A 15,677-nucleotide genomic window follows, 5' to 3' on the forward strand; every position below is an offset into this window, starting at 1 on the left:
CAACATCACACCATTTCTGGAAGATTTCTGTAACAAATGGTATTGTTCTACAATGAATCACATCAGGAGCCGGGGATTTTCAAAAGTATTTATTTTTGAGTGAAACCAAAAAAATCAACTGTTGTGAACAAATTTTCAGGAAAGCTTAAGGAAGAAATATACAGTAGAATGCTAATGACTTGGCAGACTCAGGACTTTAGTGGTGCTGAATTGGCAGATTTTCCAGACCACTGAATGCTTTTTCTATTAATACTCCAATACACCTTTAATGCATTTTTTTAGAAGATATGCAGTATTTTACAATTTCCAACGAACCAGGTTAAGTTTCAGGGGAGTGCGGAAATCGGGACACAGATGAGTGAAAAGGGAGCCTGGGAACTGGACCCCCCCCCCATTGATGGAAAGTGAGGGTGGTCACCCAATCCTCGTTGAGTGCAAAGGGGTCACGGGAACTGGGCATCCATGCGAACATGAGAGCTCAGAGAACATGGAAACTACGGCCCTTGTTAACATCACCTGCTGAGCCTGATGCCCGACCATTGGGATTCACAGATAGTTGGAAAGCAAACTATCAGAGTTTTAGTGTATTAAATAATACAGTTTGTTATTTCCAGTAAACAGATAAACCCATCAACGGATGATCTTAGAATTAAAACAGCTTTCCGAAACGGATGATCTTAGAATTAAAACAGCTTTAAAACAGATTTCTGGTAAGTTCTGGCCTCATTCTTTGAAGTCCAATAGATGTTTGTGCCGCATCTCGAAATCCAATTTTCTTCTGCAATTGTCAATTATAATATTTTCTGCATATTTATAAATAAGCACAAAAAGATGAGTTACTTATTTAGTTTTAGTAAAGTAATAAAGTGAAAACAATGGACATAATTTGAATGGCAACTGCCAGGTGATTAAAGCTTCCTCATACAATGAACTATGACCTACATGCAAATAGATTAAATAACCTGCTCCCCTATTTGTTTCTCACCGCACTAACAAAACTATATGTGGCTGAAGATAGGTTTAGCCGTGGGCAGAGAAATATGGCTGTAGCTTTGAACAGCAAGACCCATTTATGTTGATCCCATTTTATTTTCCCCACATTTAGTTTGTAATGAACGCCAACATCCTCGCTAACACTGAAGGCTAAAGCTCTCAACATGATTCTCAGCTTCTGGCAAATTTCTACGAGGGAGCACTCAGAACACTGAACGTTGCTAAATTGCTTTTTATTGTTTTCCCAAATCTAATTTTTACATCTGAGTATAATTTCATATTTTCTATCCGCAATCTTTTATGTCCTTGAATTAATCTCACCAGCGGTTACCAAACTAATAAGTTTTCCACTCATTCTCATCCATCTCTTCAACAGCTTAAAAAAAAGAGCTTTGATAAATTAACAGACCAAGTTGTTTTTTCTTGAATGTATGCCCCGATTTATCAGGATGTGGTGTGACAATACCAGATTTTAAATCATTTATTTATTCCTGCCATGCAGCCACTTACCTTAAGTTATCCACACCTTTGAAAAATCTCAACTTCACACGAGTTCCCTGCATGCAGTGAAGTTCAATGTCAATGTGGATGTTTCAGGCACAGGAGCTATGTCAATTATTTCACTGTTCTGAGCATTGTTAACTACTTTTCACCATAATTGTTAAACCTACATTAGAATCAATCAAACTTACAGTGATTGAAGCAGACAAGATTGAATCACGTTTTTCCGTAAAATACTTTAAATCCATCAAGGTAATCCTGGTCATTGTCAGATAGAATAGAAGCACCTCCAAAAATTTTGGCCTTTGCCAACATTATTATTGAAGCCTCTTCCCCACTCAAAACGTCTTCTGCATTGTCTGAGAAGGAAAACAAAGAAAATCACATAAGTTGTATAGAAAGGAACTACAATGCTAATTTAAACTGAAGATAGACACAAAATGCTGGAGTAACCTAGCGGGTCAGGCACCATCTCTGGAGAAAAGGAATAAGCGACGTTTTCAGGACGAGACCCTTCTTCAGTCTGATTCCTATTTTCATTCACCTATTCCTTTTCTCCAGAGATGTGGCCTGACTGTTGAGTTACTTCAGAATTTTGTGTCTATCTTCAAATCACATAAGTAGTTCCTTTTCATTACAGTCATGCATTTTTTGAGATGTTTCACTTAGTTTTCATCCACCTACACTCTGATACATGCTTCTGTAAAATCAGTTATTACAAAATAAAAGGATTGAATAAAAAGCTAAAAATACACCCTCTCTAGAATGATAGTGAATTAAAAGGTGAATAATCTATGAAACTTCTTAAATGATATTGGTATATTCTCAAGTGCACAGTGAGGTACTGATACAGTGAAAACCTTTTATTTGTGTGCTGTCCATGCAGGGGAAGATGAAGACTATTTATTTAGTTGGCATTTTATTTCATTGTCCCAAAAAAATCTACTTAAATTCACATTTACGTTTTCCAATCTTAAAATACAAGGCAGGCTTAATCCTAATTATCTCTCTTCTCATTTCAGAGTACTACTGTTACTAGAATCTGAGATTTAGGGATTGGAATCAATTATGGTCAGTTTTTTACATAGTTACTGCAATATACCGATTTCTGAAGCCTTCCGATGATCAGTTTTTTTTCATTCTTGCTTTTAGTGAAGTTGAGAAGGAAGACAATACCATTGGAATAATGACTTGGCTTTGCACATTTCCAATTGGAGTTAGGGGAGGGAAGGGGTTTCCGTAAAAACAATGTTAACAAAATTGAGAAGCAAGGCTTCCATACACATAATATTGATTTCTAAGCAAGCGGGAAAAGTTATTATACATTTTGGAGTACTACAATATGAGTGGTTCCCCTTTCTGTTGCTAAATAATTAGAATTAACTGAAATTAGTTGCACAATGAATTCTGTACACTTTTTCCAGAATAATCCCTTATTTACTGATCACTTTTTATTCACCAAATATTGGAGACACAGAACTCACTTCATGGGATACTAACCTGGACAAATTGGAATACACTTGGAACAATCTGTGCCATCCTTCTTTCTGGCACAAAGGTCCTGGCATCTTTGCACAGAAATACCACACACTGAGAGAAAAGAGACAGGCAATTCAATGAGCCTTTGCTTTCTTATAGTATATATAACATTTCTACAAATTTTCACAATCTATTTATTGATTCAAAAAGAACAATGAAATCAGCAATCATACCTTCACTAAATGAAGTGTTTACAATCCCAATGCAATTACACAAACGATCCTCTTGGCCACATTTTGGTCCAGGAAATTGTGAAACACATACTGCAAAGAAACCAGTGTCAGATTGTAGATCAAAATTAAACAATACTGGAGACAACAATTAGAAAATAATATTGTCAGCTTTTCTCAAACCCCATTACATTGGTTTCAATAGCAAAACCATTATTTAAATTTCACTTTTTTCACCTTTTATCATTTTGGTCAGTCAAATTACTTTATTTACCAACGAAGTGAATTTATTACTTACATTTTGGAAGCTCTTGAGCAAATATCACAATAAAAAAATCTTAACTTAAAATTCTCCATAAAATCTGAATGTTATTCTTAAGATTCATTTCTTTAAAAATTAAGAATATGTGTATTATTCTATTGACCATTGATAAAAATACAGCTTTGGTATAAAATTTCTGCTACCAATGAGACCCTGATGACCTGAAAATAATGCTACAACTAAGATTAGTATTTTACCCATCAAACTTTTAGATAAATTCTGCAACCCCTAACACTGCCACATATTTCACTATTCATTTATACCACCCCAACCCCCCCCCCCCCCCCCGCTCATTGCTCAGAATCACCCTGAGGTTCCCACAATGCTAAGGACGCACCCCCAAAACAGATCTGACCAACCCCAAGGCTAGCGCTTTCCCCCCAGTCAGAAATGTCAGCTGTTTAGTTAAATGGTTCTGACAGTTAAAATGAATTAATTAATGTTCAAAAAATTATAAAGGATAAATAAAAATAATAAATTAAAGCAATAAATTTAAGTAAGAAAAGAAGCCTACCTTCCCCCATTGTTCCTATATCTGTACCCTACAAACCCCATTTCAATCAGTCAGTTCTCATATCTTACACCCAGTTTGACTGCTGGAAAATCTCAGCAAGACTGGGTCAATCCATGGATCCAAGTTCTCGTCTTGCAAGGATAGTGGAAACAATATCAGTCATGGCTTTCAAAGTAAATCAGATAGGCACTTGAGGGATAAGCAATCTTAAGTAGAACTTAAGTTCAAATGAGATATAAACAGATGGTTTTTTACCTGCCGGGATATAGATGGCCGTATCAAGATTGAAGATGAAGATGGCTGAAGCATCAAGAAGATAAAACATTTTGGGAATCCAAGTCTCCAGTATTCCAGTGCACGCCCTTCCTAGCTGCAAGCATTCATGTTTAGCTGCAGTCAGATTGTTTTTTGAAGGGAACACATACGGAGGTTTTAATGTCAGCCCCATCCTCTGCTTTCTCTCAAACCAGTCCATATCTGAAAGGTACATAGTTCTAAATAAATCTACAATGCTATCTGTAAAAAGAGGGTAACATTGATTGTCAGAGTGAGGCCACATACAAATTAGAGAAACAGCACCTCATATTGGGTAACTTACAACCCAATGATATGAATATTGAATTCTCCAATTTAAGTTACAATCCTCCCCCATCCCCCTCCCCTATTTCCTGTGCCCCATTTGGACTCGCACCTATTTCTCTCCTCCCTCTACATTCCTTCCTCTAGTTTCACAATTCACAACTTTTCAATCTTTTTGTCTCAAGCCTTCTGTTTTGTTCATCTCTGGCATTTGTCCAATCATCTGCCTATCAACCTCCTCCCTCACCCACCTATTACCTGTATCCACCTATTACCTGCAAGGCTTTGTCTTATTCCCCTTTCTTCCTGCTTTTTCCCCCCACCTCCCACATACAATCAGTCTGAAGAAGGATACTGACCGAAAACGTCACCTATCCATGTTCTCCAGAGATGCTGCCTGACCTGCGGCAATATTCAGAGGCAGATAATGGACAGGACGTTTGGACCTGGATGATTCCATTCCGAGGACGCAAGTTAGTTTTAAAAAAAAAACCTGGCAGTTTTCATGGGGCTTTGTTGCAACTGTGAAATTTCAGTTAAACCCAATTCAATATAGATTCTCACACTGTTATCTGCCATAGGATGATCTTGATGGGATCTTTGTGTACTTCAGTGGAAAAAAGTTTTCTACTACTTAGGATCCTACCATCCACACGGGCTAGACAGCCTGTATCTCCGTCTGGCTCCGTCCTCAGTGAGCTCATTGTGAATATTAGTGGAAACATTTGTTACAAGTTTTAGGCTGTTAATAAACTAAAAAAAGTTTTTCTCCATCAAAGGAACTTTGGGCTAATCGCTGGATATCAAATATTCTTATGGGACATAGGGAATGAAAATGTCACACTCAAAAGGGAAGGCAATGTTGATCAAATTGTCATAGATGTGATTTTTTGGATTAGAAGAGTGCTGAGAGAGAGGCAGCAGCAGTCGAGAGTGAACCTCTTGTAAGAAGCACCTTGCAAGAAGTCAGACGTAGAATATTCTGATTGTTAAGCATGGTAAGTTCTATGTAAAGTCATCCACAGCTAATGAATACAGGCCATCTGGGATAGGAATGGGTTCTGTTCTTACACACAACAATGAGTTAATTTGTGAAGGAAGGAACTGCAGATGCTGGTTTAAACCAAAGATAGATACAAAAAGCTGGAGTAACTCAGCGGGATAGCCAACATCTTTAGAGAGAAAGAATGGGTGGCGTTTCGGGCCGTGATCCTTCTTCAGACTCAAGTTGATTTTGTCTATTTGTTGAAAAATAGACAAAAGAAACTCAGGATGGTAACCATACCTCCACAGCATTGTAATGAATGATATCAAAGTCTAGGGCATTTAAAACAATATTCATATCTATCCCAATAGTTACCAATTTGGGTCCCTGACAGAACCAGTTCCTTTCTTTGGTCAATCTTTTTGTGAACTTACAGTATAAAGCAACTTTAGATTTTGTATACTTTTACTTAAAAGCATATTTTAACTTTCTCTCTTTCCTAATTGCCTTTTTAATCTCACTCCTAGACTTTCTATATTATTCTTGACTTTTTAACTCTGAATCCCCAAAGTTTCAGAAAAAGCAAGCTTCTTGTCATCGTCCAGTCAGTCTTCTGCTAACCTTATTGCCAATTACTACAATGATATGGTTCAATGCCAGAAGATGTCAAGAGAAAATGATGCTCATGATTTAATAGTGAAAGAGTAGATTGTTTTCTTTGTCTTTGGAAATATTGTTATTATTGTTTTCCCACTGACCCTGCAGAGGATGCTATTAACGATACGATCAGAATCCTTGCAACGTACATTGAACCAATGCTTTAAGGGAGTAGCCAGACCGTTGGACCGCATAAAGGGCAGCCATAAAAATGGACCAGACCTCCGACAGCAATCCTTGCACGGGGAGGCCTACATTCCACCTATATGCCACAGCTACTAAAATTCTCTCCTTAATCTTTTTAAGTGAGTTACTATTCGGAACTTAATTTACAGAATAATTTTAATAATCTAAATAAGCAAGAAGATGAAAGATTACTGGGAAAAGGTGGGAATGAAGAGCTGAGATTACATTTGGATCAGCTATGATCTTATTACATGGCAGAATATGCTCGTGGGGCTGAGTGGACAAATCCTTCTCCTAATTTGCACAAAACCACACAGCATTGATGAAAACTCAACAAAGCCTATTCACTGCAGAAACAAAATAAACTGCTGGAACTCGGTGGGTTAGGCAGCATCTGTGAGGTAAAGGGATGGTCAGCATTTTAGGTTGAGATCCTGAATGTTGAAGGAAGAGAGCTTGTAAACAGGACAGAGCAGAGTGAGCTAGATGCTGGTGGGTGGAACAAGAAGAGGAGGGATGATATGCAGATGGAGACAGGTGGAGGTAGGATCTGTGCTAAGACAGAAATGGTAGGTGATTGGTGTGAACACAAAGGAGAAATAAAAAATGGTTTTAGGTGTTGACTGGAATCAGAAGGAAGAAGGGAAGAGGGAAGTTTGAGATATAGGCTAGAAGGTGATGTGGATATATACAGAGTTAGATCTCGCTCTTAGGGCTAATGGAATCAAGGGATATGGGGAGAAAGTAGGAACAGGATACTGATTCTGGATGATCAGCCATGTTCATATTGAATGACGGTGCTGGCTGGAAGGACCGAATGACCTACCCCTGCACCTATTTTCTATGTTTCTATGTCTATGTTTCTATAACAGAGGGATATAGGGCAGATGGAACATGGGAGAGGTTAACGTCTAGGTAATGGGGAAGGGAAGAGATGGAAAAGATCAACAAAGAGAGAGGGAGACTCTGGGTGAACTGGTGGGAGTGGGAAAGGAATGCAGAGATGGGTTACCAAATTGGAAAATTTAATGTTCACAATTCATTAAGATGTAGTTAATCAAACAAAATATTAGGCAATGTTCTTCTAGTTGCGTTTGGCCTCAACTTGGCAGTGGAGAAGGTCGAGGACTGACTAGTCAGTTTGGGAATGTGAAGGGGCGCTGAAATATTAAGCCACTATAAACTCAAGATGGCCATTGTGGATAGACCGCAGATGCACTGTAAAATGGTTGCCTAGTCTCTTCCTTGTCTCGCCAATGTAGAGAAGGCCACATTGAGAGCTCTGAATGCAATAGATCAGGTTGGAGGAGCATGCGAATCTCTGATTCATCTAGAAAGGCATTTTAGAGCCCTGAACACTGGTAAGCAATAAGGTGCAGGGAGGTCTTTGTCTTCTGTAACCTATCACCTGGTGGCCTCAGTCTCAGCACTGCCTCCTTCCACTCCATACCCGGCTTCATGTGCTCATCTCTCTTCCTCCTTCCTCCCACCATATGATTGCATCTATGACTACTAGCCTCTGTCTCTCACCTCCCTTGTATAGAGTGGCTAACCTCTCCACACTCTCAGTCCTGATGCATGGTCACAACCCACGATATCAACCACTCCTTTGCATCTACAGATGCTGCTTGACCCACTGAGTTCTTTCAGTAGTTTTGAATTTGCTCCAGATCCATGCATTTGAAGTCCTTTGTATTTACGTCCAACTCACTATTAACATATTTTGCTACAAATGGGTCTTCAGTCAAATTACCCTTGTGCAAAGTTTGCCAATTCTCCTTTACTTACCCTTCATTGATTTACAAACAAAATAATTTTCTACTGAGCACTCAATGTCTGTTAACAGCCCAGACGTGGTATCCAATTGAACACAGTCCTTTAGATCTCCCCTCTGAAGATCTTTTGTGAAATATCTTCAATGCATAAAACATTAATGGATTAAAATTAAAACAAGAATTTTAATTGATGAGTATTTATGCATTATTTGATAATGACTCTATAAAGAGATATTTATCACAGTGATAAGGCGACACAGTGGCTAAGCTGGTAGAACTGCAGTCTCACAGTGCTGGGTTCGATCCTGACCAAGCGTGCTGTCTGTGTGGAGTTTGCGCATTGTCCTTGTGACCACGCGAGTTTCCTCCAGGTTTGTAGGTTAATTGGCCTCTGTAATTTGCCTCTAGTGTGTAGAAAGTGGTGAAACAATAGGATAACGTAGAACTAGCGTGAATAGATAGGTAATTATGTTCGGCATGGACTCAGTGGACTGAAGGGCCTGTTTCCATGATGTATCTCTAAATTAAACTAAAGTATTTACATTTATGTTAGGTTTAAACCGAAGATAGACACAAAAAGCTGAAGTAACTCAGCAGGACAGGCAGCATCTCTGAAGAGTTTGGCTCGAGATTCTTCTTCAGATGAAATGAGTTAAGAAGGAACTGCAGATGCTGGTTTAAACCGAAGATAGTCACAAAAAAGCTGGAGTAACTCAGCAGGGCAGGCAGCATCTCTGGAGAATTTGGATTGGGACCCTTCCGCAGTCGAAATGTGTAAGAAGGAACTGCAGATGCTGGTTTAAATCAAAGGTAGACACAAAAAGCTGGAATAACTCAGCGGGACAGGCAGCATCTCTGGAGAATTTGGGACGAGACCCTTCTTCAGACAAAATGTGTAAGAAGGAACTACAGATGCTGGTTTAAACCGAAGACAGACACAAAAAACTGGAGTAACAAACAGTTTGGGGCAATTGGAGGTCGTGAAAGGTACTGTATAAAACCAAGCTTCTCTTGAATTGCTTTAATTGAAAAGGGTGCAAAAAGGATTTTCGAGGTGGCTACCAGGTCTGGAGGGTTTGAGTTATAAGGAGAGGCTGGATCTTTTTTTCCTGATGTGCAGGTTATTAAGGGCTATGTAGAAATATATAAAATCATGAGGAACATAGATAAGGTGAACAGTCACATCTTTTCTCTGTGGTAGGAGAGTGAAAAAGTAGTGTTTTAAGGCGAGAAGGGAAAGATTTAAAAGCCCCTGAGAGAGTGGTGCATGCATGGAACAAGCTGGCGGAAAAGTGGTAGAATTACAACATTTAGAGGATACTTGAATGGGAGTTCAGATAATAATGCTTGAAGGGATATGGGCCAGGTGCTGAAAAGTAGGACTAGCCATGGCAACAGGAAGAGTAGATAACAAGGATAAGAATCTTAACATCAAAGATTTACAGGAAATCCGTGATATCAGTTTAGTGCCAGTTGGGATGCAGGAAACAAATGAATGAACACACAACTTCATGTCATTGTGTCATTTTGGACAATACGGTTCTTTTGTTCTGTTACTCTGCTCCTATCTAACAATTGAATTGAAAATAGATTGATAAAACAGTATAATATAATAACAAATATAATAACAGTAACAAACTCACGGAATCAGGGAAACATTCAAGGAATCATTTGTTGTCCAGTGAAAATCAGACTCAGCTGCACGATCGTTGAGTCCAGTCCAGTAAACTCCAGTGGCCGCTGTTGTGAACCAATTCTGTTGTAAAATAATTCAATGTAAAAGTTAAATTCTCTTCCTTTTAAACATGCCAATTTTGCTGCATATTTGCTGAATATCAGGGGACTTAAGTCAACCCTGACTGGTCTGAGAAAACAATACGATGAACATGTCCATAAATTTGATTGGGACATGATTTAGTGTAGTGTGAATATAAAGCTGTCACAAGGGAAAGTTACACTTGACATAGGCTCATACATCGGATCCTTGCTGGAATCCTACACGGCAGTTTGCCATTCACAGACATTTTGGAAGGCTAATCCATGCCTCTATAGAGGACACTGAATATTTTCTTGCAAGAGATATTTTGGTATCAGAAGAAACAAATATGCTATCAGCTTCCCCATGAGAGTTACACATCTGTTTTTTATCAACAATATCATCTAAGACGTGGCTAAGACAAAACCACTATGCACAATAGATTTTATTGTATCCTATTAAGAAATTGTTAAAATTATTAAAACATTAACCTTTACAGGTTATCCAGATATTCAGCTGCTCATTTTTTATATTTACCTTTTCTTCTATGGTGTCCAGGTAGAGCAATTCAGTGCCTCTATAAGCCCTACAGACATTTAGTGCTTTTTCCCAAGAAGCAATTAAAGTCGAACTCCAAAGGTAACAGTGATCTTTAAAAATGTGCCAGTTAGGATCCCCTGGGCAATTAATACCATCTGCATAAAGAAACAAATAGATAAACATCTCAGTGAAGATACTCTGCTTTAAAGTAAGAAAGGTTATTTATAAAAGGAAACTTAGATTAAATGCCAGCATTTCTGGGAATAGCCATCTCTACAAAAACAGACAAACTAGATGACAAGTTCTTCATTGAAACAATATATCAATGCATAGAGGACACATTATAGTTCTTAAAGTAATACTAAAAGACCAGGATTACTGGTCTTAATGACTGCTGGCCTCTCGCACTAACCTCTATAATCATGAAGACCCTTGAAAGACGTGTTGGCCCAGCTGAAAAATATCACAAACCCCCTGCTGGACCCCCTGCAGTTTGCAGACTGGGCCAAAAGATCACTGGATGATGTAATCAACCTAGGTCTGCACTTCATCCTCCAGCACCTAGACTGCCAGAGGACCTATGCAAGGATTTTGTTTGTGGATTTTACCCCTGCATTCAACACCATTGTGTCAGAGCTACTACACACCAAACTCTCCCAGTTGATTGTGCCTGAACCCGTCAGTGGATCACCAACTTCCTGACAGACAGGAAGCAGCATGTGAGGCTGGGAAAGCACATCTTGGACCCGCTGACGTTCAGCATAGGAGCACCGCAAGGCTGCGTACTCTCCCCTCTCCTTTATTCTCTCTACACCAACGACTGCACCTCCACAGACTCCTCTGTCAAGCTTCTCAAGTTTGCGGATGATACTACCCTGATTGGACTGATCCAGGATGGGGGGGAATCTGCCTACAGACAGGCAGCGACACAGCTGGCATCCTGCCACAGGCAATGATGGTCCAGTTTTATACTGCCATCATAGTCTGTCCTCATCTTCTCCATCATGATCTGGTTTGGCTCAGCCATCTAGCATGACATCTGGAGGCTGCAGTGCATCGTTCGATCAGCTGAGAAGGTTGTTGGCTACAACCTTCCCCCCATTGACGAACTGTACACTGCAAGGGCCAGGAAGCGAGCAGTAAGATCATCTCTGACCCCTCTCACCCTGGCCACAAACGCTTTGAAGCATTTCCCTCTGGAAGGTGACTCTGGACCGTCAAAGTCAGACATAAAAACAGCTTTGTTCATATCATATCATATCATATCATATCATATATATACAGCCGGAAACAGGCCTTTTCGGCCCTCCAAGTCCGTGCCGCCCAGCGATCCCCGTACATTAACACTATCCTACACCCACTAGGGACAATTTTTACATTTTACCCAGCCAATTAACCTACATACCTGTACGTCTTTGCTGTTCCACGAGCAGTAGCTCTACTCAACAGCCAAAAGTCTGTAGCCTCCTTTTGCACTGGTATTTTATTTCATTCTTCACATGTTTAAACTATAATGTTTCATTCTTAATGTTTTATGTTTTATTCATAATTGTTTACTGTATGTCGTGTTGTTACTTGCGAGCAAAGCACCAAGGCAAATTCCTTGTATGTATACATACTTGGCTAATAAAATTTATTCAATTCAATTCAAAATTCTCCACTCCTCGCATGCAGTCCCCCATTGATTGACCCACATCAATGAGCTATGTTAATACTGTACTCATTTGTACAGTAATACTGTGTTCAATACTGAATTTAGTTATTTAATGGATAGGAAAGAACTGCAGATGCTGGTTTAAAATGTAGACACAAAAAGCTGGAGTAACTAAGTGGGTGGTCTGGAGAAAAGGTATCGATGACATCTAAAGAATGGTCTCCACCCGAAACGTCACCGATACCTTCTCTGCAGAGATGCTGCCTGACTTCACTTGCTGAGCTACTCCAGCTTTTTGTGTCTGTACTCATTTAATGGACGTTCCCCAACAAGTTCAGCTGCTGAATGTTTTATTGCGCTGGTATCACGTTGGTATTGTGTTGAAGAAATGTTATGGTCTACTGAGTTTGCACACTTCTGGTATGTGTTCATGGGCTGATCAGACAGGGGCAGGCAGACAGGCAGGCAGGCCACCCGCACCCCCGCACCCGCACCCGCACACCCGCACACCCGCACCCGCACCCCCGCCACCCCCTCACCCGCACCCCCGCCACCCGCACCCGCACCCCCGCCACCCGCACCCGCACCCCCGCCACCCCCTCACCCGCACACCCGCACCCGCACCCGCCACCCGCACCCGCACCCCCGCCACCCCCTCACCCGCACCCCCGCACCCGCACCCGCACCCCCGCCACCCCCTCACCCGCACCCCCGCACCCGCACCCGCACCCCCGCCACCCCCTCACCCGCACCCGCCACCCCCCGCACCCGCCACCCGCACACCCGCCCCCGCACCCCCGCACCCGCCACCCGCACCCGCAAACACTCCATCTAGGACTCGAACTGATGTTCATGTCCCCCAAAACACTGGGGGTATAATGACACTGCGTACATTGTATGTAATGGACAAATAAATCACGTTTGGTTGTGAAGAAGGGTCTCGAACCGAAACATCATCTTCTATTCCTTCTCTCCAGGGGATGCTGCCTGACCCGCTGGGGTTTTGTGTCTATTGTCAATTTTACACGTTCTCCGAGGTTAAAAGCGTTGTCACTGATACGGCTTCTAACTAAGGCAACCTGCCTGCCTGCCTGCGTGTGATGCCCGCACCTGTAGAGAGAAGCATCGTCGCCGCCGCCACCGCCACGACAGCCGCCGCCACCGCCACGACAGCCGCCGCCACCGCCACGACAGCCGCCGCCACACTCCGGCTGCTGCCCAGGCCCGCCATTTCCAACCGCCGCCCCTCGAGGCGCAGTTGCCGCCGCCGCCGCCGCCATTTTGCTGCTGGCAATTGGCGGGAAGATCTGCCGTCCGTCGCCCGCCCGAACGCCGCCCGGCCACAGCACAGGGAAGGAAGCTCGTTCAAGACCCCGATCTATTTAGATGTAAAATATGAACCACATATGCACGCCGATGAACAACCCGCAAACACTAATATTCACATGTAAGAAGCAGGACTCTCAGATTCGTCGCATATATTACTTAGATTATTGGAATCAGAGTAAAGAAGTCAGTTACTGATGCAAACGTGGTCAGTTGTCAAAGATTGTGAGGCTCACATTAATATTTTCCCAATATAAGTTTATTAGAATTTGGCATTACATAAGTTAGTATTGAGGTAAGATTATTACTGTATTTGAAATAATATTTGAAAAAGAAATTAAATGCCTTCATTGATCACCATCCAGAGCCCGAAAATCTCACGGGCACTCACCTGAACTCCAGCCTCTGCCTGCTCATGACCTTGGTAGTTGAACAATATTATGCTCCAAGATGTGTACATCTTAACACGGCTTCTTTGTTATTTCCTTGGACCGGGGCTGCATTTTGGTCTTAAGGTCAAATTTCAACTTATCTACACTATCTTGCAATACCTGGATTACTGTGCACCCCATACCTTGGTTGTATCAGGCACCTTTTAGCCCTTCAGTCCCCTACTCTACTCACTCTATATCCATGCCTGCAGCTGGACACATTTCCAACTACATTTTCAAATTTGCCAATGACATCACTGTTGTATGAATGATGATAAATGAGTGTATAGGAGGGAGATCAATCGACAAACCGGAAGGTGCCAGTTAAACAACTTTGCTCTTCAGTAAAACTAGGGAACTGATTGTTGACTTTAGAAGAGAAAGGCAGAGGATTCACAAATCTGTCTTCATTGACGGGATAGTGGTGAAGAAAGTCAAAAACATCAAATTACTGGGTGTGCATATCTCTGATGATCTGTCCTGGACCCAGCACATTGATGCAATCATAAAGAAAGCCTGTCAACGCCTCTACTCAGAAGATTGAGGAGATTCGATATGTCAACGAATACTCTCTTGAACTTCCACAAGTGCACGTACAGTAGGGAGCATATTGACTGGTTGCATCACAGCCTGGTTCGGCAAGATCACTATCATCACCTAGAACATAACCTAGAACATAAATTCAAAAGGCTGAAATATTTTTTAATAATCATCACACAGAAATTCTCGAATGATTACTATTCACTGCCTATACATGGTGTTCAGCTAACTTTACTCTCCACATGTAAAAGAATAAGCTGAGTACCCATTATAAATACAATAAAAACTAAGGACCTTTAATAACATTCCGCTAGGAAGTGAGGACTTCTGGATCAAAATAGGTATACCTTTAGCAGTACATCATTAACATAGGCATCTATCTGACAATTTGGAGTATTCTCTGGGTATATCCTTGGTGTGCCATGGAAATCTAGCCAATTGCCATCCCATCACAATTACTGGCTTTATGATGAAGCGCTGCTAACTCATTAATAATTCAGGCGTTAACATTTAATATAGTTTTACCAGGATAATTACATAAGGTTTAATTAGATTCTGGACAATACAGCTTTAGTCAAAATATTGTCACAAGTACTATATTCCAAAGGAATGGTGATCTTGATATCCACCTGGCATTAAAGCTGAAGTAAAAATAAATCTACTTAAAAATCCATAGCTGAAACAGATGAATAGTGTGATTGTTGGATTCCAATCATTTCAGTCCCTGGCTAGCGCAAAGGGAATTTCACAGGGCAGTGTTCTCTTGGGAATTAATTACATTACCATCTTCAAATTATTCACCATCGACTTCCTGGGAGGTGGATAGGTTGGTGGGTGTGGGCGTAGGAGGAGCAACCCAGAGAATACTCCAATTTGACTAATTTTAATTAGGCCGCCCACATAAATAAGCAAAAGCTAGAAACTGGATCTTGTGTGGTGAGCGTTATCAAAAACTTTCCCATCATCAAAAAAACTATGAAAGGCATGTGTTGAAACTCCCCACTTGTTTATATGAGTAGTTCGAGAAACTCAGTCCATCTAAGACAATTCAATTCAGTCCACCTAATACAACTCATAAAATTCACAACTTCCAATAATTGAAGTTTAAGGGCATCAGGAAGATGGGAATACCATCACTTCCGAGTTTCCCTTTAAGTTGCACATCCTGATTTGGACCACAATTGCTTCAACGTTGTGTGAGCAAAATCC

General features: G+C 41.0%; 1 protein-coding gene across 1 annotated transcript; it reads right to left on the minus strand.

Moving 5' to 3' along the window:
• Positions 1 to 140: 140 nt before the first annotated feature.
• LOC144608449 (uncharacterized) lies at positions 141 to 13,957 on the minus strand. Its single transcript, XM_078426221.1, has 10 exons — positions 13,889 to 13,957; positions 13,282 to 13,549; positions 10,515 to 10,672; positions 9,865 to 9,977; positions 8,235 to 8,359; positions 4,295 to 4,516; positions 3,207 to 3,296; positions 2,995 to 3,084; positions 1,686 to 1,853; positions 141 to 803 (listed from the first exon to the last, which is right to left on the minus strand). Exons 1-9 carry the CDS (start codon positions 13,955 to 13,957, stop codon positions 1,711 to 1,713), a joined length of 1,278 nt encoding a protein of 425 aa, XP_078282347.1. The 3' UTR covers positions 141 to 803; positions 1,686 to 1,710.
• Positions 13,958 to 15,677: the final 1,720 nt, after the last annotated feature.

This window comes from Rhinoraja longicauda, chromosome 31 (assembly GCF_053455715.1).
Source record: "Rhinoraja longicauda isolate Sanriku21f chromosome 31, sRhiLon1.1, whole genome shotgun sequence".
In the NCBI taxonomy this organism is placed as follows: Eukaryota; Metazoa; Chordata; class Chondrichthyes; order Rajiformes; family Arhynchobatidae; genus Rhinoraja; species Rhinoraja longicauda.